A 24,010-nucleotide genomic window follows, 5' to 3' on the forward strand; every position below is an offset into this window, starting at 1 on the left:
ATTATCAGAAAACCCTGCTGCGCTCACTGTGTGTCCTTGTGTGTTGCCGTCTGCGCACATGCATGTGTGCATTTTGTGAGGTACACAGGGTGAAGGGAAAAGCGATAAACAGAGAGAGATGAAAGTAAAAGGGAGATTATTTTTTTATTCAGTTCAACGACTTTGACTGGAATGGAATCAAACAAATATGATTTTATTTTGTTTAGCTCTCGGTGGGAAAAAACTCAGAAGGGGAAGATAACACACACACGCTCCTACAACACATACATTTAAATCCATCGTTCCGAGCCTTGTCTCTGTCAATTTCTTAACCAATTTTTGATAAGCAGTTCCTCCCATGAACACATGTTAATGTCATTTTGAAGGTAGAGCCATGCCCTGCACTTAAAGTAAACGGAAAAGTGCAAATGCACACCATGGGAGAGACTTTTCACTCAGACTATTTCTTGGAAGCAAGGTGCAAACAGTTGCCTTTTGTGTGTCTTTTTGACCTTGAGACATAATGTCCTTCCCCTCATGGTTGCAAAGACGGACAAACTGCACTCTAACACCACTAACATGCATGTGTAAGCTCATACACAATACACACAATGCATGCATACACACCAGCTGCCCTCTGCTCCTGGCAGAAAACACTGATTCTTCCCTATGGGCTCACTGACTAACATATGGATGAACGAATGGATGGATGGGTGGATGAAGGTGGCTGTTGACTTGCCGGGATCAGTCGCATGTGTGTACAGTGTGTGTGCATCATGTGTTAAAGTGTCCACATGTCACATGTATGAATAGACGATGAGCCAGAAGCCAAGCTGTGCTGTCTCCTCCCATTCTGCTCACTGACAGTTGGACCCACCTCCCCCTCTCTCTCTGGGTGTCACACCATCAGATACCTGACTACTCCGTCACCCATATGTCATCTAATGTACACTATGTTCCTCCTACACCCTTCTCCCTGCAAATTTAAAAAGAGTTTTAGTTTGCTTAAGACCAAATCAAACAAATGAAAGTAGCATGAATAATAGAAGTTAAAAAATGGGCTTAATCATATTGTCAAATTAAGTTCAGTTGTGCTCTGGAAAAAAGAGGGGCCTTTTTCAAAATTGTACAAAGGGTTTCTTAAGTTTGACAACTTTATAGTTTTGAAAGTTGACATTCCAAAAGTAGGTGGAAAAATATAAAAATGTATAGTACATAGAAGTGCACATTCAAAAGACAGTGAAAATGAGTTATACAGTAATTCACCACCCATAAATACAATGAGCCACTTAAACAAACATTTGATCAATTTACACATTCAAATGTTGAATCAGAAGCTTTGAAAGACCTAGCGATATTATAATCACTGTTATTAACTGCTCTTGGATGTATTATCTTTGAGCTAAAGCAAAGCCACGGAGGTGGAGTTGTCTCTTATTTCCCTGATTGGCACATGCTTTTAGCTCCTCACATTACTGTCTCTTCACCCTAGCTGTTATCATTTCCCTCTCCGTGGGCTGCTTGGTGCACGCCACTGCTTAAAAGGTTATCCTTTCCGCGTGTAGTGTTAATTAGCAACAAAAGAGACTGCAACACTCGGGGGGGGGGGCGAGCTGGCACTGTCACTGTGCTCTCTTTCTGTCTGGCTCCTCTACATTTCTCTTTTAGTCTTCTCCATTATAGAGAATTACATGGCTTATTCTTCATCCCTCTCTCGTTAACCCATCCCTCCCCTCTAGTTTTTTTTATCCATTCAGCATCCGGCTCTTCCATCACCCCCATTTCTTTTTTTTTTATTTTTATTTTTTTATATATATCTGACACACATGGCTGCCCTGTTGACTTTGATCCTTAGATCTGAGTATCAAGGGACCATTCACCCGCTCGCCTGGGGGAGGTGACAGAAATGTCTGTGTTTTCCTTGTGCATGAGAAGGGGAAAAAAGAGAAAGGCAAGAAAAAAAGATAGGGGAGATGCAATAAGTGGAGAGTGAGAGATGACAGGGCCTGTGATCCAATATTTTCCCCTGTGGGATTTTGGGGCTGGTTTCTTCGTGACATGTGTGACATGAATCTAATCTCTGTGCGTCTTTGTTGTTGCCTGTCTCTGTCTCTGATCCTCTGTCCTCTATTACTGGACTCTTAGCCATGGTGATGGAACTATTGATGTCACCAGTCACTTGTTTGCTCGTCCATTCAGCCATTCGGATCCAGGCCTGTAATTTATAGAATCAATAGCAAGCTGATGGAGTTATATGCTAAACTGGCTCTCATGACACGTCTGAGCAACAGTGACAACTCTGCATCATTCGCCTGAGCTCCAGTCATTTCACATCGTCTTGTTTCACTCCTCTACAACAAATTGCCATCTGCACCTTCAAATTACACAATAATTACAGGTTATCAATCACCTTTGACATACTTTCAAATACACATCATCAAATTTACATTTCAGGGTGAGGAAAACTGTGCTTCAGCTTTGAATATGAAAGATTAATATACAGTTTTGTGGAACCTTGTAATAGGGTTAGGGCTATAACCTTAATATTCATCTCACAGCTTTATGTTTTCTGTTATTTTATTTTCTTTGCAGCCGTTTTCACTGAACAGGTATATATATATATATATATATATATATATATATATGTATATTTATATATATGTATATATATTTATTTTGTCAGGAAAAGGGCAAAGCCTTGCCAATCTCCTCGTCCGCACTTAGGCTCCGGTTCTGACAACGTCCGCTAATGATGTCCACTCTGCAAGATAACTACTGTAGCTACTTCACAAGACAAATTATCTGCTCCTGTCAAATAGCCAATTTGGATTAGTGTCAGTCTTGTACTCGTGTTCAACCTCTGGCTCTTTTTTTTCTTATGTAACTGTTTTAGGTTTTATAAAAACCAAGACAATTGGCTCCATACTGAGCTGTTGAACAGACAGTTTCCCTATGACCACAAAAAGTGAAGGTGTGTGTTCATCTGACCACCTGTCCACCTGTCTGTATGTGTATCTGTATATGTGTGGTTTTGGGTGAATGGCGTCCAAGCGCCTGTTAATAAAGGTTTAATGAAGTGCCAAGGAGTCTTTGAGAGAACTGTCTATACTCCTAGATGTGAAACTTAATGAGAGAGTGTGAAGCCATGTACAAGAGGCAGGTCCAGGAAGACGACGACCACCTGGCATTGGCGCTAGCATGAATTGTTGGATGTGTGTGTCATGGAGTGATAGAGCAGTTGTTGTCAGTGTGTCGGCCTTTAAAATATAGTAGTAGTTGTAATAATTCACCAACAGAAGATATTTAGAAAGGTGGATGCCAGTGCTGTGCAAATGATAATCGTGGGCTATTAAATGAAACTGTAACACTGTTTAATGCTAGAAAGAGCAAGAGTTCCTTCATATACTTACATTAGTGTGTAAATCAACTGCTAATCTTGCAATAAGCAGTCAGTTGTACAGTTAAGACTTCACATTAAGCCTCATTTCTCTTATTTCAATTAACTGAAAGGAGACGCTTAGAGGAAGCTTAAGAAGCCAGCTGCTGGCTCTGTAGCATTTCGACAGCTCATCTCTCGCTGAGTCCTGGGCAGCATTAGTCTCTCTGCGGGGAGCCCTGCTGCCAGCTAGCTAGCTAGCCTCCATGGGCTCATTCTTAACAACGCACCTTAGCCTCAGGTGAGACAGTGGCAGGGTGTAACAGTGCTGATAGCGCTCATTAGTCTCTGGATTAGACCTGATTAGCCTAGCCATTACTCCCACTGATACTCCATGCTAATGCTATTTACCACTCTACCCTTTTAAGACAAGCTGTGTGCCTTGCTTTATATTCTCTCATGACTTTTTTCCTGGCTGAAGCTTCAGGAGCAGTTGCCCTGCATTAGATTTTCCACTTCAGAAGCTAAAAGTAAGCTTATTCAGCAGGTTTTTACCATCCACATTGCAACATGTTACTTTGATAAGGAGTGAAGACAGGAACGCTACTGTTTTGGCAGAAAATAATTATAGATAGGGTACAATGCATACCTCAGCTGACAGTTATCGTTAATAGAATAGTAGAAAAACAATGTTAGAGCACAATTAAGGGGGAGGAACCTGATTTTATACACATGCAGTCAAGCAAACATCTTTATGGGAGTTTAACAAAAACATAGTTAACCGACGGATCAGAGCTCTGACTTTATTCCACACGAGTGTTCATAAAGCTAAGTCACGATGATTGTGACACTAAAGCAGCATGAAGGCTGTCACAGGCGAGTGACAAAGTGAAACTGACTTTGATGAGATTGAGATGAGGCAGAGGAGCCTTTATCTCACACTGTCCTTTCATCGCCATCATTGTCATTCAAAGCTAGGCACTGAGTGGTGGAGGAGAGGATGAACAAAAAAGGTGGAGGAGAAGGATGAGCAGATAAGTGAGAGCGGTGCAGGAGTGGAGCACAGGGGGCTGAAGATTAGCAGCGGGTTCTGTCAGAACGGGCTCCATGCTGATTTTCAGTCGCAACTATACATGCTGACTACAACCTCCGGAGACGCTGACACAAATCCAAACTGATCTGCTCGATTTTGGTGAATTTCAGCTCTCACCGGTCTCACATTTGACATGTCTCTCAGTCGCTCCATAAGCAATAAAGAAAAAAAGAACTTTGAAACTTGTGTGGATTCAGCCTCCTCTTCTGCTAGAAATAGTTTTATGTGAGCAGTCACCATCTAGGAAAAAAAAACCCTCCTCTGGGAGACTTTGATGTACCTGAGTGGACATGCTGACCCCAATTCACCCAAAGGCTGTACTCCTAGTGGACAGAAATGCTCAAATGTGGGATGTCTCACTCTGACGGCGTTTTTTCCCTTCATGTGTCTTGTCTTGCCAAGCTGATTTATGTTCACCTTAGGCAAAAACCACAGGATTATGAAATGCGCTTGCAAAGTATACCGTGAGGCTTGTTTTGTGACAGAGCAGAAGACACATTTTTTTTGTAAGATAAGACAAACACAACCTGTTCTCCTTCGTTTTTTTTTTTTCTTCCTTTTTTGAAGCAAACAATATTTTCTACCCGAGATAGCAGCGCTCACTGGCCTGGATGCCAAGCAGAGTGTGGTCAAAGCTTATCTCTGTCCTCTCTGCCAGGAGAAAGTGCCAGTCAGCTCCTCTCCTTGGTTTCCGTATTCCTCTTAAGCCCTTGTGCAGGTGGTGTGCATTGTTATTACATATTGCTTCCTCTCAGAGTTGTCTCTCCAGCAATGACCTTCACAGGTAACATCAAGAAAAAAAAAAAAGAAGTGATTGGGAAGAACTTATCACAGGTATTTTTTTTGTCTCCCTGGTCCTTCAGGATTGACTGCAGTGAGAGGAAAGTTCCAGTTGAAGAGGGCACATCAGGACAATTTGTCCTAGAGTGCTTTTAGGAACATAACTGTGTTGATGATATAATAACATCTCTTTTTGTCTCCCTTTTTCTCCCTCTCTCTTTCTCTGCCTGTCCCTCTTTTTCACAGGTGGAGCGAGAAATAGCTATCTTGAAGCTCATAGAACACCCGCATGTTTTAAAGCTACACGATGTCTACGAAAATAAAAAATACTTGTAAGTATCACATGTGGATTGTGGCCCAGCTTTGGTTGAGAGAAACAGATATAGCACACACTAAATAACTGTAAGCTTGCTAAATAACTCACAAGTGTTTCCAACTGTTTGGCGCCAGGGCAGTATTTAGATCATCATACTGACCTACAGAGTAGTTTTGATTGGTGTATTATGATAGGAGGCTAACAGTGATAGCCTTAGGAGGCGGATGCTCCATTTGTATTGGCATGAAGCGTTTAATTTGGTCGTGCACGCCAGGGGACTGCTAATAGGGAGAGGAAGTCTCCGTAATGTAAACACCATGACACGCTTATCAGAGAGCCAACACCAATGCATTAAGAAACATTAGCCATGGAGAGTGGCAGCAGTATTAGCCTGCTGCAGAGGCTTTGTACACACATAGACACGTGTAGGCACACACATAAATCTATTAGATAACTTTAACTGTGGTGAGTGACAAGCCCATCAGCAGTTTATGGTCTCCCTCTTGATCCACAGAGGACTGTTTGTCAACTAGATTCAATTAGTTCTCATCTTGAGCTAACAGGCCAAATAGGATCGGACACGCAGTACTGTACATGACATCCGTTAAGATGAAAGAAAGAACAGAATATTGTGATTCATCCTATAATTGGATTATTAAAATCACATTTGGTGCCCATTGCTTCATCATGTTTGACAGTTGGTCACTAGTAGCCTCACAGAAGACAAATTGCTTTTACGCTTGTGTCTCCACTGACTCAAGCAAACTCTGTGCCTAAAACCTGTGGTTTAATTTTTAGAGTTGATGTTGTTTAGATTGTAGCTCAGTTATCTCCACTTGAAATCCAATAATTGATAGACATGCAGCGCCTTTTGAGCCAGCAGTCCCAGAGCTTTCAAGATTTATTATGCTGCTGGCACAGATCCTAATACAAAATGGTGTGTGTGTGTGTGTGTGTGTGTGTGTGTGTGTGTGTGTGTGTGTGTGTGTGTGTGTGTGTGTGTGTGTGTGTGTGTGTGTGTGTGTGTGTGTGTGTGTGTGTGTGTGTGTGTGTGTGTGTGTGTGTGTGCGTGTGTGCGTGTGTGCGTGTGTGCGTGTGTGCGTGTGTGCGTGTGTGCGTGTGTGTGTGTGTGTTCACAAGAGGTGAAGGGGAAGTGGATTTAGCTTGATACATAGCCCACCAATATTTTATTCATGGATATTTCCTTGCTAGAAATGAATGAATGATCACATCATGAAGTTAATATGAATTATGCCACTGAGAATGACAAATATGTGCCGAGAAAACGTCTGATATTCTTCGAGACCATAATGCACATGGGTACACTAGATTTGTAATGGAGTTATTATGAGTGTAACTGTTAAATCTTCAAAATGTCTACAGAGTTTGAACCTTAAAGAAAATGAATGATAGAAACAAATGCAAGACATTTTCTTTTAAACTCTTATTCTTAGTTGTCCAGCTACCAGTTAGAAAATAATGTGAGAGTAGACTATAGATGGCAGTTAAAATGTGGTGATACTTCAGTGATTTAGTATCGCACTTCCATTAGGTGTAGGTACTTGCTAGAAAAGGATTAAAAAAAGGATTAGTCCAAATCTGTGCCACATATCCTCAGCAGAGCGTGGGTCAGGCTCTAAATGTGCTGGATCTCGCAATTCCCATAATGCAACTTGTTAGAATTTCTTTATCAGACTTTCACTGCATTGTGAAACCTATAAAATTCAAACTGCACACCCCTACTTTTTCATGCAAACTTTACTTCTCTCTTAATTAAAAAAAACCCTCATTTTTTTGTAGCTCTAAGGAAGAGCTCCTTCAAAGTTGAAAAGAATATTAGACAATAATTTTTAATTGGCAGAGTAGTTCGACGTACAAAATCATCTGATTGTAATCAGATGATTGCTTCATGATAATCAAATTGAAGGGTTTTATTCCTGTATCCACACATTGTATCCACAGCATAGAGAGAGAGAGAGAGAGAGAGAGCGAGCGAGAGAGGATGTAGAAGGAGTATTTCACTGCCTGTCTGAGTTTCAATTTGTCCTAGTGAAGATGGAGGGAGTTTCAGTTCAGGATAAACGAGCAGGCCGGTACGGAGCAGGGACAGGGCACCGCTGGCTCCCAGCCCACAGATGCAGCTTTAGGTCTAGATCAGATTTATCTCCTCCATGTCCCCTAAGAGCTCCGGAGCAGACTGTCTCCACTGCGAGCAAAGCCACATACGCTCAAAGTGCCAGCTGAAGAGGGGCTGTAAAAAAATGTGATGGCAGAGAAAATATATGTATGTTTTGAGAAACAAAAGAAAAACTCAAGTACCGTATTGAGTTTTTCATTTTAAGATTCTTTCTCTACAAAAGAATCTTAAAATGTTTTTTCAATGTCTTTCTTCTATCTTCTCTTGCTTTACGAAGCCAGTTCTGAGATACACAAACTACCAAATCCCATATGTCTAAGAGCTTTACACACACCTCTCCGTCTTTTTGTAACAAAATACTACAATATCATCCTTATGATGCTTTATTAGAGGTATATTTTAAGACCTTCACGTATTGTATTTCACTGTCTCCAAGGGGACAGCTTACTCATGAAGACATGGAAAACTAACAGTCAACAGGATATGAGTTTGGGGAGATCAGATTGTTGATCCTGTGTTTGTTTTTGTTTTCAATTTGTTATGCCTAAGGGAAGACTCTCAATCCCATAATGCTCTAGTTATTACAGCCCTCTGAGGTCTCTCACTGTCTTCAGGGCCCTTTCTACTCACTGCAGGACACAGGTGTTTGTTTCTGTCTCTATGAGTGTAATCTGTCTTTTGTTTGTGTGTATCGCAGCTCTTCCATGCACTATCTTTACTCCTGTCCTCCTCTCTGTCTCTCAGGTACCTTGTTCTAGAACATGTGTCTGGTGGCGAGCTGTTTGACTACTTGGTGAAGAAAGGCAGGTTAACACCTAAAGAGGCCAGGAAATTCTTCAGACAGATCATGTCTGCGCTGGATTTTTGCCACAGTCATTCCATATGGTAAGTGCAATAAGACCCAAACCAAGCTTACCAAGCTTTTTCCTCACTGATGATATTTATAGACTATTAACCTTGCTATAAAACATTTGGAAAACAAATAGAAGTACTTTAAAACACTAATACTATTCACCAAAGTTTTCAAGACCATGTAATACTTTTAAGCTGTTTTCACACAAGGACTCCTGAAAATATTTAGATCATTTCAGGAGGACTGTTCCAGAAATTCTCTTGACCTGGCTGTTCACATATGCACCTCACAGTGGGAGGCTATCCCTTTTTAGATGGCAGGGGTGGGCGTGGGAACTCCTGAGGCAAGACGTCACATACATTTTCTTTAAAAACATGCGCAAGTGGTAGACGATCAAGCAACAGTTTGCTATACATAGCTATAATGAGAATATTTGCCTTTATATCAATGCTATATGTGTAGTTCAAGGGAATTAAAATATCAACAAAAGAGTTAGAAGAACACACTGGCAAACAGAAAACGTAATGCAGCCGTTTAATTACATGCACAGAGATTGTAGCCGTCTCATGCATACACTTTATGCACCATGCAGCAGTCACAGGACATACACGTCACCACACCCTCCCATTGGCTTGAAGTGAATCCTCTGGATAATATTATGTAGTTCTCACATAGGCTCACTTGCTGCAAAACAAATACTAGGGGGGCTCACCAGAGAAACTCTGGGTAAAGTCCAAGTGAAAAATTCAGCTGTTTGCGTTCACACACACACAGCTCCTCCTGCAATTATAAGGAGTTTATCAGGAGTTTTCTGCGAGTGTGAAAGACCTATTAGACAACAACTGTACCCTACAGGTTTCAGATATTGCCTGTACTCGGGGTTAGATCCATTAAAAAACATGATCCTATCTGCATAAAAGCATAAAATGTATTTAAAAAGATAGAAAATCCAATAAACAGCCATCCCCAGGAGATATACCAAAGTCAAATTGGTTGTCATACAACATTGAACAAATAATGTGATTTGCTAAGTAATGAATCTTCATGAAATGAATCAACAATCTAAATTTCAATCAGTTTATTCATAGCTTCAGAGTGCTGTTTAGTTTTCAAACCAGTGAATCAATATGGAGATTACAGGACTGAGATATTGCTTGTTTATGGAAGTGTGTATATATTTTTTTTGCCTCTTTAGAGATCCATCTTAACCAGCTGAGAAAGGTTTAAACAAATCAAAGCTACTAGACAGTGGCGGTTCTAGACCATTTTTACTGAGGGGGCCAAACTGGGGACAGTTTTTTTGTCAGAGGGGAACATTAAACCCAGGTTTAAAAATAGACAAAGATGATCGCTTTAAAAAATATATATTGTGCCAAACAATAGCACCCATCATTAAATACCTCAACATAAAATACCATGATCTATATTTCTTTCAGTAACAGTATTTAATACAAGGTTGTGAGTCCTGTTGTTGAGTCAAATACTGTGTATGTGTTATGAGGGGGGCTCTTCCTTTTGGAGGGGCGGCCACAGGGGGGACCAAGCTCAGTGTTACAGGGGCACTGGCCCCTGTTGACCCCTGCATAGAACCGCCCATGCTACTAGAAGAACATGTGTCACCTTATATCCACAAATAAATTCCTGAAGCTAAAATGTGAGCGTACGGTGCACTTCTTTCCAGACAAAGCGCTCAGGTATCTTTTTATTTTTTTTACTGATGAGCTGAAGTGCTTTTTTTTGTTCTCACACAGTTCATTTCCTTCACCGTGCTCTGTGCTGAGTCCTTGTGTTTGTTGAAATATGCTTCCAAGTAATTACAAATGTGACACACTGCGTTTGGCTTCAGGGGGTAATTTAACTGTTTACCAGCTCATAGACTACAGGCAATCATATATATTTCACAATTCAAACATGTCAGCGGGGAATGAAATGGAGCGCTCATATATGAGAGTCTCTCTTTTGTATGTATGTGTAGTATAATATGTGTAATGTTTATATACACTTGTGATCCTCCAGCCTCTCTGGAGACTGTAAGCCTTTGCATAATACTCAAAAGAGTGTTTCTCATATACCTGCATGGTGCACAACAAGGACCAGAGAGAAGAATGAGTTCAAGTTTATATTTTTTACCTCAGTCACAAGTTAATCCCCAGTGTTTTTTGCAGAAAAAAAAGTGTAAGATCAGATAGGAACAAGGACACATCTGCATGGATGGTATAATATGGGTACTAGGTTAGATGAATATATGTAGAGGAATAATAAAAGCATATGAAATACAGCAGTTATAGAGTAAAGAGACGGACAGCAGTTGGTGACAAAATAAAAAACACTTCAGTTTTCATTCATTGGGTGCCAGAATTGGCAAACCTTTTCAAAAGTTATCGTTTTAGTTGCACACGCTGAAAATATAAAACCCCTGTGGCATTGTTCATTTAACCTTATCAACCTCATAAATAATGATGATAGAAGTAGAAACTGTCAGCACAATTTCCTTTTCCGATTAAGTGTTTTGTAGTAACCCAAGGACAGCACAGAAACAGAAGTAATAAAACAAAGCAATTATGAATAAACAAGCTTCCACTGCGTCTCTTCTGACCCTGACACACAGAAATCTGGCTCCCATTTGATGCTGTGTGATGTCACTTAAATGCACCACGAGGCCCAGTCCCATTAAAAAAATAAATAAATAAAAAAAAAGAGGAGAGTGGAGCTGAGCTGGTCTGCTTGTTTGGACCAACCAGTAAAACATGAACTGTATATGGAGCACAATCTTAGTTTGTTTGCACCGCTTACACTGCTATAGTATTCACAGGCGGGGGCCAAAACATGAAGATATCCTCATAAAATCCTGGTTATGGCCGTGACTGGCCAGTCAGTCCATTCATCATTATAATTCATCATAACTGTTTCACCAAGGCTAGTGCAGTTTAAAAAAGTAAGTGAAGCATTTATACCCCTCTCTTTATAATGTATTATACTACTTTAAAGTTCCCTAAATAGCCTCCAGCTGATAAACAGTAATGGTATTATATTCTCTAGAATCTGGTGTGCTTCACTTAGTACCCGGAGAGATAGATTTGCATAATGCTGCACGGGCAATTAAAACTAACAAAATAATCAGATTTGTCATGGAATGATTAGATACACTTTAATTTATGTGATTTGATATGCTCAGTGTGTTTAAACAGTCTACTTTATAGGAGAATCAATCACCTCTTTTGCTGTTGCTACTCAATGATAAAGGCGTTTGTGAGTGTCTACTCCTTGGTGTTAGAATTACTTTACATTTACGTGATTATCTGGGATGAGCTAGCTGAGTTTATTTCATTATTTCAACCGTCAAACAGGTGGTTGAGACGTTTCATCTTGATTTCTCGGAGAGAAATGAAAGCAAACAGATGCTAACTCTTGTACCTCTGGAAATGGAAGTTCTGCGTCTTTTATCAGTCTGTGTAAATAACCGACTGTGAGGAAAACAGATTAGGCCAATTAGGAGTAAGCATCTGGGACTGACATTAAGTGCAGGCACATAACATAGATTATCACAGCTCTCTTGCAGGAAGATTCACAGGCAGATTTATCTCTCCCTTCCTGTTTCACGTTGCTGCATGTCTTTCCGTCTCAGAATCTCAAATCCCCTCGCGAGCACTTGTGAAAAATTATGCCTTGTAAATTTATCATGAGGAGGATTATTTGGGAGTGTTGCTGCTCTCCCACCTTGCCCTCCTTCCAACCTCAATTAGGAGCAAACAGACAGACAGACAGAGCCTTTCTCACATCCCTTCCATTCCCACTAATGAGATCCCAGCATCCCCCCCCAATAAAAAAGCCTTTCTGCAATCATTTCTTCCATTTCTACTTGTCTCTATAGAAGTGCTCCCTTTTCTGTGTGATTCAGACGTGCAGAGGGGGGTAAACATGCTCCTCAGCCCTCCTTTTTTTTCCTGCACACCTCCCATTTTTCACCTCTTCTCATCGCCTCATGCTTCTTCCGCCCTCCGCCCACGCCTTATCCCCAAATATCTCTCTTGAGCCAGAAGGTTGCAAGTCTGGATATGAATGAAAGAACGCAGAGAGAGGGGCTGTTTATGACTCAGTGTTTCCCCCCTGCCTGATTCAGATCATGCTCTGATTTACGCAGAGTTTTTCTTTTTATTCAGAGGAAGTGAAAAGGACAAAGTGAGGCACACGAGGATGGCTGACGAGGGAGATGAGGCAAAGATAGGAAATGGGAGGATAAAAACAGACATGGGAAAGGGAATCATCTGTAGAATATATAATGAACGCTGAGGCAAGGGGGGAGAATTCTTCAATGTATGTTTATACAGATCCAGTGCCTAACTATTCCTCTCCATCATCCTCACTAACACGTGTCTTGTGTTTGGATATCATTTAAATCTGCCAATATGAGCTCTGCAAACGTATGACTCGGAGAGAGAGAGAGAGAGAGAGAGCGAGAGAGAGAGAGCGAGCACACTGACAGAGTAGTTAAGACGGAGATGAGAGCAGCACCGACAGATAATGATGACATTTTATTGATCTCTGTGAAATACATCTTTCAGTTCTTCTGCAGGGGAGGTCAAATGTCGAGACTAGATGGTCCACTGCTGCTGCTTTCCATTAATTTCTCAGCTCAAGCTTGGAATAGCTTTAGAGTAGATCTGTAAAATATGTAGCATTACATTGTAGATCATTAACTCCCACGTTTACCTGAGAGGGAATCCCAACAACAGCTTCGGCTGCTTCTTGTCCATTTTCTGACATTCAACAAAACACACATCTGCTCCGCACAGTGTAGACTCTCCCGAGAGGTCGATGTGGCAGTCTGCCATAACTGCAAACAGTCAACAGAGGCGCAGACTGATCGAGAAGAGGAAAGTGCATTTTTTCTTGCACTCTTGACATGCTGCTTGTCTGCTTTCAACCCTGCTTTTAAATTATTAACAGCTGATGAGAGGTTATGTTTGAGAATTGAAAGAAAATAGAGTATAAACTGAATGATTAGCTGCACATGTGGTAACCTGTTTCCTATTCTTGGAAAATGATTCAATGCACTGTGATACACCTCATGCAAAGTGTTTCTTATGTGACCAATAAATAGGTATTGATTATGTTTCTGTCTCTCTGAAACTGCAGTGAGAGTATACCTAGAAGAAGTTAAAATGAGAAAGAGGTGACACTGAAAACATAATGGAATCACTCCCGCAGTCATTTTGTCCACCCACTCCCATCACAAACATGCAGTGATACGTTTGCATGGACACGCTTACAAACCATCCAGAGAAGAAGAAGCTTCATTTATTTCTGACCACTACACACTCCGTCCTCTTTGTCACCCCTATTCTGTCAGTTTGGTAATGATTGTAGTCCTGTAACCTGGTAACAACCCTGCGTCTGTTTGATACAAAGTGACTGTGTGTTGGTAAGAGCTGAAGACAATTTGTCTCATTAAGTGACTACAAGCATCCCACCAAGTAAGCAGCCGATTTCTAGTGCACATTGGAAGTGAACCCCGTCCCTAAAGCTCATCATACATGCTCAGACACACACAGTCACGCTCTGATCCATGACACTGATGTGCACATTATTACCACCACCTACATGTGCACAAATATACACCTGGTCCGGGAGACACATTTAACCCACGCGGTGGCATAATCATGCACATCATCCATATCCATCTCTCCTGCTCCAACTTACTTTCTCCCACACTCCCTCCGTCATAAGCAACAAAATTCCTCTCTTTCAGGGGCTGAGGGATCCACATGCATGCATCTGTGCCGTCACTTGATTATAGCTTGGAAGTGGGAAAGAAGCATGACACAGGGCGTTTAATTTGCTACACTTTTTTAATCTTAGAGGGTAGGAAGATGTACTCAAAGTTTCTAACAAGCCATATGTTAATGATACGGTACATCTAAAATGCATTAAATATCCAAAGGGCACTTTTTCAAATCTAAAGTAGATTCAATATTTGTCAAATCAAAATGTTTAATACTTGATCCATAAGACTTTGTAAATGCTATGTTGGTAAAACAACCAGGCATATGGAAAAACAATGTGATGGAATCTCTCCCATTGAATCTCAATCTGTATCGCAACATTTTAGTCCCAGTTCTGCCTCAAATTGTTTCTCCTCCTTTCATTTACTTGTTGTCAACAGCCTGTTTTTATCTGTATTTCAATATTCACTACAAACTACAGTAGAAATCCCAATCTGGGCTGAGCTGAAAAAGTTATAATCAAACCAAATGTAAAAAGAAGTGCAATTCGTCTTAGATTGTTTAACAGTACAGAAAAATGGCTCGAGCAGTTTACCTACATGAACCTAACTCTGTAAAGTAACAGAAAGTTAGTGGATGAAAACACATTGATGGGCTGTTTTTTTTTTCCTGTATGGAAGTCAAGTCAAAACAAAATTCTTCATTTGAATTGAATCCTGACGTTGTTTTTTTTTTTATTTTTACTTCTGTGTGTGTCATGGTTTTTATTTTTCTGCAAAAAGCATTTCATGTTAGCAAATTTGTCATGTTGCATTCCCTGTATCAATAGCAGCCCTGTGCCCTTGTGGCTGTTTGTGGCTTTGTTGACATTTATAGCAGAGTCCCCCCCCCCAATGACAGTCTGTCTGTCAAAAGACTATACTTATAGCCTATCATCATTACAGTTGATGGCCAATAAGAGACACAGCACGGAATCTTTTTGCTTTCTTTCTTTCTGTCTTGTCTGGTCTTGTCTTGTTTTGTTTTGTTTTTTTTGTTTTTTTTAAGAATTGATATCAGCCTCTCCCGCAGAGCAACATAAAGCCTTTAAATGGATCTCTGTAAGATGAGAAAAGATGATGTTGAGAGGAGGTGGAAGGGAGAAATGGAAAACAGAAACGGTAATGAAAATGGAGCAGGAAGAAAGAAAATTAAATGGTTGTAAGATGGGATGGCTGGACGAATGACAGAAAACTAAAAACTGAGTAAGTAAATCATAAAGTGAAAGTGGCAGTAAAGTAAACAACATTGACAGGTTGTTAGGGAAATAAAGATTATGTGGAGGATAAAAAATACGAGATAAGATGACAAGATACAAGCAGATGAAGGTGATGATTAAGAGTATTTATTATTCCAATTTTGAACTGACACGGTTGACGACTCCCCTGAGATGTTTCATGTACCACCCTGACTTGTCTTTATTAGGAGCCCGCTGCTGTCATAGAGTTTTCACATCAGTGACACTCCTTTACTCCAATGCTTCCCTGACAGCGTGTCTGTTTATTCTGCCTTAAAGGTCCGCTGCTCATCCCGCCCTGCCCCCGTCAAACTCCTCTGGATTAAGAGCAAACGCCGGGTTGCACACAAAGATTGAGCACCACAAAGCAAACACTTTGTTTATTCCAGCTCTAGTCGTGATTTTAATCCCATTTTTTTTAGTCACTACACTACATTACATGCTACAATGCATTATTTCCCTAGAGTTGTTCAAAAGCCCAGAGGAATAGATAAGACTGATCCGGATGTTACCATCAGTCAAATCTTGGGCGTGAAAAGGAGAAATAGTTGTGTAGCTTCGTCTCAGTTCTGATACGATATAAAATCATATGATGTGAAGAACGTTTGTGCAGGCTGTGTCTAAGTTTCCCTTTCATTGACAGTATGGTTGAAGGAAATCCCTGTTGTATTGAAAGCATGTTTTTTATCATTTTCTTTGAGCAATTATTACAGAGCGCCGGCTGGATGGAAAAGGAGGATATTGCGTATTAACACCCCCAGCCTCCTTGATAGACAGGTGGCTGCAGTCATGTGATTTATTAGTTGATAATAGTAGAAAAAATAAGCTCAAATCTGTTTCAACGTAAATCAACTGAGTGCTGAATCCCCCAAAAATGTACAAACAAGAAAAACAGGACAGCACTCCAAAATGGTGTTTTAATTGCCACACGGACATTGCGAGCAGACACTCTTCTTCAGCGTGTAACAGGCAATGTTCTCAAACATACACAGGTGGGACTCATTTATACTTGTCCCAATTAGCTCCCAGCAGAGGGAGTCTCCACCACCCGTCTTTCAACACAAGTAAATTAGCAGTATTAATGAACTTTTTTCACCTCAAGATTTATTAGGTGAGTCATTTGGCCTGGCGGGTTTTGCAGATATGCAATGCAGCCATACAGTTAGACCTCAACTAAAGCTCCAAAATAATGTATACCTTTTTATAATTTCTGATTGTCTCTTTCTCTGCTCCGGTAATACTGATCCTTTTGATGAGTGGATCTTGAAAATTAAACTAAATAGTATAAGGAAAAGTTGTGGCTTATTGGTGGCGTTAAAAACAAGCACACGTCCTGTAGAAGCAGGGAATGATTTATCTTTTAGTTAGTGTGTTGTTAAAAGTGGACAAGCAACAATTGTGAAATAAGTGATTTAGCATCAAGTATGTTTAATCTGTAACAATTGTATTTATTTATTTATTTTATAATCAAAGAAGAAATCAGTATAGCCTCTCATGGCTGGAAGATGACTAGTCTTTTGTGAAGGCCGTTGCTCTTACATAAATACATTCCTTTCTTTTTAAAAGGATAAATGGAACCACTTGATTTCTGTAGAAGTGTTTGCACCCACTTGGCCTTGTTTGTATCTATACCTTGAAGAAGTTATGTTCCAACTGTGGTACTTTTCATTTCAACTTTACTACTTAGGGCGAGAAAAACACATAAACTACAGCATCATAGTGAAACTCCAACCATGCACACCTAATACTTGCTCTTAGCATTATGCAAAAAAAAAAGACCCAATTCCATGAGAAAGCAAAAAAAAAAGGACACTTGAATCGTTCTCTTCTCTTTTCTCTTAAACAAAATTAACCCCATTGGATATAATGAGAAACTTTGCCCACCACTTCTAAGTCAGCAGTCAGAATATTGTCCTCTTGCGATAGAAGATTAGCCTAAGGCATTTTTTCTTTTTGCGAATGTGCTTGGTCTCTGTCTAATTGGGTCAACTGAAGTCTAAAAAAGTTTGGAAGAAAAAGGGGAAAGATAGGAAAATGAGGATGACAGAGAGGTGTGCCAGAAGCTAAAGGGCTGAATTTCAACATGAGACCTCCTCACCAGCTATCTTAGATAAATGTTCTCGGATATCTTAGGTAATCCATGGAAATGCTGAAACCGGTGTGTTTAATTCCAGGCATGTTAACAAGTTGATTTGAGCCATTAGTGTTTGTTTCAAGAGCTCTTGTTAAGTTAATTAGCGCCACACATTTTGGTGCGCTAACAAAATCTTAACAAGAGGCGATAATAAAAATGTGTCTCAGTGGGAAAACTGAATTTTCCATTAGAGAATTCACTCACAAATCTGCTCAGCACTATAAACATGTCTGGGATGTTATAGGGACGTGTGCCCCGAGAGTAAAGACCCATTACAACGTTGTGTAAAAACAGAACATATCAGCATGGTGCGTGCAAATGATCACAGGCAATTAAGAGCATGGTGTTAGATTGCAAGAATCATGTCTAACAGCCCCACTGGGGTGTAAACCTTGCTCAGACAGCATGAAGACATGCATATGTGCCCTGTTAATTTCACTGAACAGCAGCATAGTTTCTGAGTGCATAGTGAGCTGGGAGGTCGAGGCAGCTCTGTTTGTTGTTATCAATTCTTAAACACAAATACAGTACCTAAAAGAATGTTAATTCAAAACACACAAAGAATATCTGGCAAAGTCTGGAATTAGATACAACGAAAAGGATGTACATGTATTGTCGTCCAGCATGCAAAGACATCCAAGTATTTCTGAGTGTCCAAAATGCCAAAATGTCCAAAATGCCTATTTTATTGAAAAACCAATCGTATGTTCCCATGATATCATCTGGAAGCTGTGACCACAACTATTGGAATCTCCAAATATGTTGAAAGTTAAAATGCGGACTCAGTAAAATGAATATTTTTTGCTCCTCTGAGCAGCTTGCCGCTCCCGTTCTTAGAAAGTTTTATTGCACAGGTCATTCTGCGGTCACAAGCCCCTCCCATTGTTGAGGCGCAGATAGGGTTTGCAGGGAGGATGGGAATAGGATGTCTTTTTTTGTTTCACTCTAGAAGACTCACTGCACCTGGGGTTTTAAGTACTGTTAAGCTTAATTATGATTCACAGAAACAGTGAATGGATGATCATAGTTTTGATTGCAGAGTATAAAAGTAAGCTTTTAAACTGAGGATGAACATGTTTTATGATGAAGACTCATTATTTTGCACAGCATTTAATTAATTTCATATGACAAGAATACAGGTAATTGTACCACTGCAGCTTTAAACTATATTACAGTAACATAATGATGACTAGTTAGCCTTCAACTGTTGTCAGGGTATTTTTCTGTTTTATCCCTGTACTGTGTTTTATATGGGACGAGTGCTGGACTTAACATTTATATTGTTTCATGTCCCGAATAAAACACCTTTGCAGAAACAGATGTGTTTACAGTATTTTGTAAGGAAAGTATCCCTCTGAGACTCACCTGCGAGCTTGCAGTGCCTAACTTCTACATCTCTGCAAAAAAACAACCTGCTTCTACATTCAAGCTCATTGCTGCTGTTCAATTCCTTTTAACAGCATCTCTCCCTGTATGACAAACGAGTGCTACACAGAGATAGCCCTGTCACAGGGCTTGCTGTGTGAGCAAGATTACAGTAGCAAAGTGCAGCCTAATGTGTCAGAGAGGCAGTTTAATGTCCTATTACTGATACTGGGGTCCTGACAAGCAATAAAGCATCCAGATGCAATTTGTCCCCCTGATGCTGTTGCTGTATCAATACACTGTTGCCTTCTTTTTTTAAGGGAATCATTCTCTTGGGGTTTGGTCCCTTGTGTTTTATAGGATTGTGATTACACAATGTTTTTTTTTACCATGTTTATGGGTTTTGTAGGGAAGAATTTTGATTGTATTTTTGCACGAGGTTGACAGTTTTAGGGTACATTCATTTAAGATATTGGTATGTTTGTATCAGGAAGCTGTCTGCACTGTGACATTAACAATATTTCTACAGTTCACTTTTATCCAAAGCAACGTACATCAGAGAGTAAGTACAACACAAGCAAGGATCTAGAAAAGTGCAAAGATCAGCTTTGAGTCCGACTGGACACACAGGTGCTGACAGGCATTGCACAGAGACAAAGCACAACATTGACGGCAGTTCTTGGGAACGCTAATCAGTATAGAAACCATCTTATAAGTCATCGTTATCAAACAAAACCATCGTCATTACCATCATCATCATCAATAATATCGAAACCATCATCATCATCATCATCATCAATAATATCGAAACCATCATCATCATCACCATCATCATCAAGTTAGTAGGTATTCATGAAAGAGCTGGGTCTTTAGCTTTTTCTTAAAGGTGCAGAGGGACTCTGCAGATCGAATGGAGTTTGGAAGTTCATTCCACCACCGGGGGGCGACAGAGGAGAAGAGTCCAGTCAGTGTCTTAGGACCCTGTTGTGAAGGTTGGATCAGACGCCTTTCATTGGCAGAGCGTAGTGGGCGGGAGGTAGTGCAGACCTGGATTATAGAGTTTAGGTAAGGAGGAGAAGTTTTTGTCGCTGTTTTGTAAGCGAGCAGCTGAGTTCTAAATTTGATACGAGCAGTAACTGGGAGCCAGTGTAAGGAGATGAACAGCGGAGTGACATGTGCTCTTTTAGGTAGGTTATTTGAAACCTATCTGCCACTATTAGCTCTGTTCCTCTTCTTGTTACCTAAATTCAAATTTGACGTCCTGTTGTTTTCTCACCTCTAGTCAAAATTGACAGTGTTTTTTTCACTAGTAAAAATAAACAACATTTTTTAAGAACTTAAAAACCAGGCATGTTGAAAACTATCAACTTTATTTTAAAGTAAGGCTAAAGCAAGAGGCCAAATAATAATTGTTCGTATACCGAACAGAATCATTTTTCAGTTGCTGGTGACTCATTGCCCCCATACCCCAAACTCTTTTGAATCAACTCCCACAAACCATCAGATCTGTTTCAAGAAGATTCTAAAAACTCACTTGATCAGACAAGCCTTCATGTAATACCAAACCATTTCTTATTCTAAGTTTGTTTTTGTGTTTGCCTGATCTTAACTTTGCCCTTTTTGACATTGTGCTTTTATTTGTGAATTACTTTGGAACTGAGTGTTTTAAAATACACCAGTAGTAATGGATTAACTCATACTCATCCCTTTTCTTAAACTTCAATGATAACTAAATATAAAAAACAAGTTTTTTTGTTGCAGCTGGCAAATATAAGAAAACAATTTACGATTAACTTAACGTCTCTTTTAGCTGCAAAAGAGACATTTTGAAGCTGTTTGTTTGCTTCAAGTTAATTTACACTTTTTCTTTCTGCCGGTGCAGACTTCAAAATGAGGCTTTTCTGAACTCATTGCAGGAGCAGAGCAGATGCTGCTCCGTTGCACCCAACCACACAAATAGTTTTTATTGATGTTGCTCTTGGTTCAGAACCTACAGTACAGTCTATGACTCTGATGAATCACAGTACATCAGAGAGATGTATGTTACATTAGTAATATTTATCATAGTGGCAGACACACTGGCCTGATATGTATTCAGCCCCTTGCAGACATAGAGAAATGAAAAGAGCAGTATCCATCCCACAGTCAAATAGGCCTGCTATGTCTCCACAGTCAAATAGAGGGAAACACACATTCTTCTGGGTTGCCACAGTCTCCCACTGGTGCACCCTGAGCAGTTTGCTAAATGTTTGTTCCATCCTCCTGTGCTTTGACAGCCTTAGTTAAAAGACAAACTCTCAGTCTACTGACGTCCCCGCCAAATGATGGTTGTGTGAATTGACAAAAGGTTTTTTAGCCTGGGGAGAACTGTTTTAGATGCTATCTGTGTTTTATTTCAATTATAGAAGGGATCACAGAGCCTGCCAGTGTGATAGCAAGCCAGCTGACAGCTAATCCCTCAGGACAGAAAACGAGTTGTACAGCAACTGATGTCATCTAAGGTTAAACGTCCATTGTGATGAGGCGCTCTTCAAAGCCAGTCGAATGCAGCTATTGTTCCTCTCCCCTTTCTATCATTAGTCTAAAGAGAAGATGAAAGTCTGGTTCATGACATCCTGGCAGGCCCGTGGCTCTATAAATCTGGCCCTGATTAAAAAGCATAGAGGGGGGTAAGAAAGTACAACCATGAGAATGTAGAAAAGAAAGATGGAGAAGAAGTGTCGGCAGGCCTCTAAGTGTGTGATGTCTATGCTGCTTGCCTCAAAAGAACATCCCAGTATGATGCAACGCAACCCAGGACCCCGAGATGTTAAAGAGATGTTAAATGCACGCTAAAACGCTAACGCCCTGCTTTTGAACAGCCACTCATCAAAATTTTAAGTGAGATTTTAACCTCTGACACAGCAACAGCATGCGTGATGTGAGAGAGATCCTCCTCTCGACAGTTGCTTTTAAGGAAGGAGACGATGTCCGCTGGATATTCTCCCCCTCGCTGTGTTTAGTGGTAATGAATGGCAGCTAATGAACACCTCTGCGCCTGGCTCCCCCTCGACGCCTTTTTTTACTCTGCCTGTTTGCTGGTGGCTGTCTGGCAGATGAGCGGCAGGGGAGGGAAACAGAAGGAGGAAAGGACACAGCGGGGGGCTGTCACACTTTGTCCCAGCACCTGCGCTGAGGTGGGAGCCCCTTTAGTTTCAGCATGCACAGATCAAAGGGGGGGTGGGGAGGGGGGGGGGGGGGGGGGGGGGTGCTCACTAACAGGTTAAGATGCTACATTAATTGGTATATGGGTTAAAGATTGAACCGCAGGTATTAGTAAGATATTCCTGCACATCTTGTCATTCTTTTTGCATCCTATAACTTTTGTTTGAGCTCTTTTTCTTTTTTAAATGGTACATTTTTCTGTCTCTATCTTCTAGCCACAGGGATCTGAAGCCAGAGAACCTGTTGCTAGATGAAAAGAACAACATCAGGATAGCAGACTTCGGCATGGCCTCCCTTCAGGTTGGAGACAGTCTGCTGGAAACCAGCTGCGGGTAAGTCGTATAGAAAACATCATGATGCATGCTTTTGAATGCAATGCCTGACTAACGTCCTCCACAGGTGAGTTTTACATGATTCAGAGAATGTCCTGAAGGTAGAAGCAGAGTTGTACATGGAGGGCACTCGGAGTTGACGATGTGGAACAGAGAGAAACAGAGGGGGGAGTGGACAAGCAGTAGAGAATGATGAGTGGAGCTATCAAGCCCTCTGCCAGGTGCCGTGTTCTCCAAGCCGACGTTATCGTGCGGTGCTAATCTTGGTCGGTGTCTCTCACAGAGAGTACTATCTGGCTGTGAGCAGGGGCCAGGGCCATGGCCACACATTACAGCTCTCCGTCTCCTCGTATCTGCGGCTGCTGGGTTTTATGAGCCAGCAGTCACGACCACCCCAAGCCCATCAATCCCACAACAAGTGTAATGAATCCGCTGGAAGAAAAAGTCACTTTCAAAGTCTTCGGAGTGTGGCCATTCATACGATGAAAGTGTTTTTATTTAACCCTGAAGTGAAGTGAAGAGTGTGCAGGGTCACATCTGTCAATAAAAGAAGCAACTCAGTTGATAAAGGTTTACTTTTAAGTACTGGGTTTGTGACTCAATGACAGCGTGGACTATCAGAAAGACTTCACTATCGCCCAAAAAGTTGTTGTCCTAAGAGTTTCTTCCAACTTGAAATTCACACTGAAAAGTAGATGTCAACACAGCCAGTTGTAATTGCTGTAAATTACACAAATCTTATTTCGTTTACACTGATTTATTCTTTCATTATCCTAGCCTAATAACATATGAGTCATGGCTCAACTTGATCACATTTTGAAGCCATACTAAATCCCTTATAGGTCATAATACATCAGGTGAAAAATGCAGCTTCCTATGGAGACTAGGCTTTTCTATCGTCATCATGAGATTTAGAAAATGATCATTTCTGTGAGATAAGCGTATGATGGACAACTAAAGATAAAGTTCAACAGGTCTAGGTTTTGTTTCTTTTTCCAGATTCTTGTTGATCAGGATGTTTTGTGGTGAATATTCACCTTTTAATTACACATGACACCGCTAGCTGGGCTTTGAGACAAAGAGGCTCTGTGACATCTGTCCCAAGCACCGGCCTGATTCTGTCCAGATTATACCTCCAAATCAGCGGCAACTGAAATAATTACACACAGTTCCACAAACACACATGTGCACAAGCGCCCTGGCAATGCTTAGTTCATCGGTGACCTCCTGGACCCTTTGTCCCTTCTCGTTTTGGTTGTCTCTCTGTCTGTCTGTGACTGCCTCTCTATAATACACATGCACGCACAGTGACGCTCGTGCACACACTCACACAGCAGTGTGAAAGTGTTGCATCATTTTTGCAGCAGTAGCGCAGAGCCTAAGCTCTCATGACTCATCGGTACAGATCAGGACAACTGAAAGCATTGTGCGTCGCTCTCTGG

The 24,010-nt window shown here is 40.8% G+C and overlaps 1 protein-coding gene across 9 annotated transcripts in view; it reads left to right on the forward strand.

The window, feature by feature from the left end:
• brsk2a (BR serine/threonine kinase 2a) overlaps nt 1-24,010 on the forward strand; it is a 171,254-nt gene that overhangs the window by 112,476 nt on the left and 34,768 nt on the right. For all 9 annotated transcript variants that reach the window (XM_065956660.1, XM_065956663.1, XM_065956665.1 and 6 more), the window contains exons 3-5: nt 5,475-5,560; nt 8,426-8,566; nt 22,452-22,568. In XM_065956660.1, the coding sequence (XP_065812732.1) occupies nt 5,475-5,560; nt 8,426-8,566; nt 22,452-22,568 (344 nt within the window). The remainder of the gene's footprint in view (nt 1-5,474; nt 5,561-8,425; nt 8,567-22,451; nt 22,569-24,010) is intronic.

This window comes from Labrus bergylta, chromosome 7 (genome assembly GCF_963930695.1).
Source record: "Labrus bergylta chromosome 7, fLabBer1.1, whole genome shotgun sequence".
Lineage (NCBI taxonomy): Eukaryota > Metazoa > Chordata > Actinopteri > Labriformes > Labridae > Labrus > Labrus bergylta.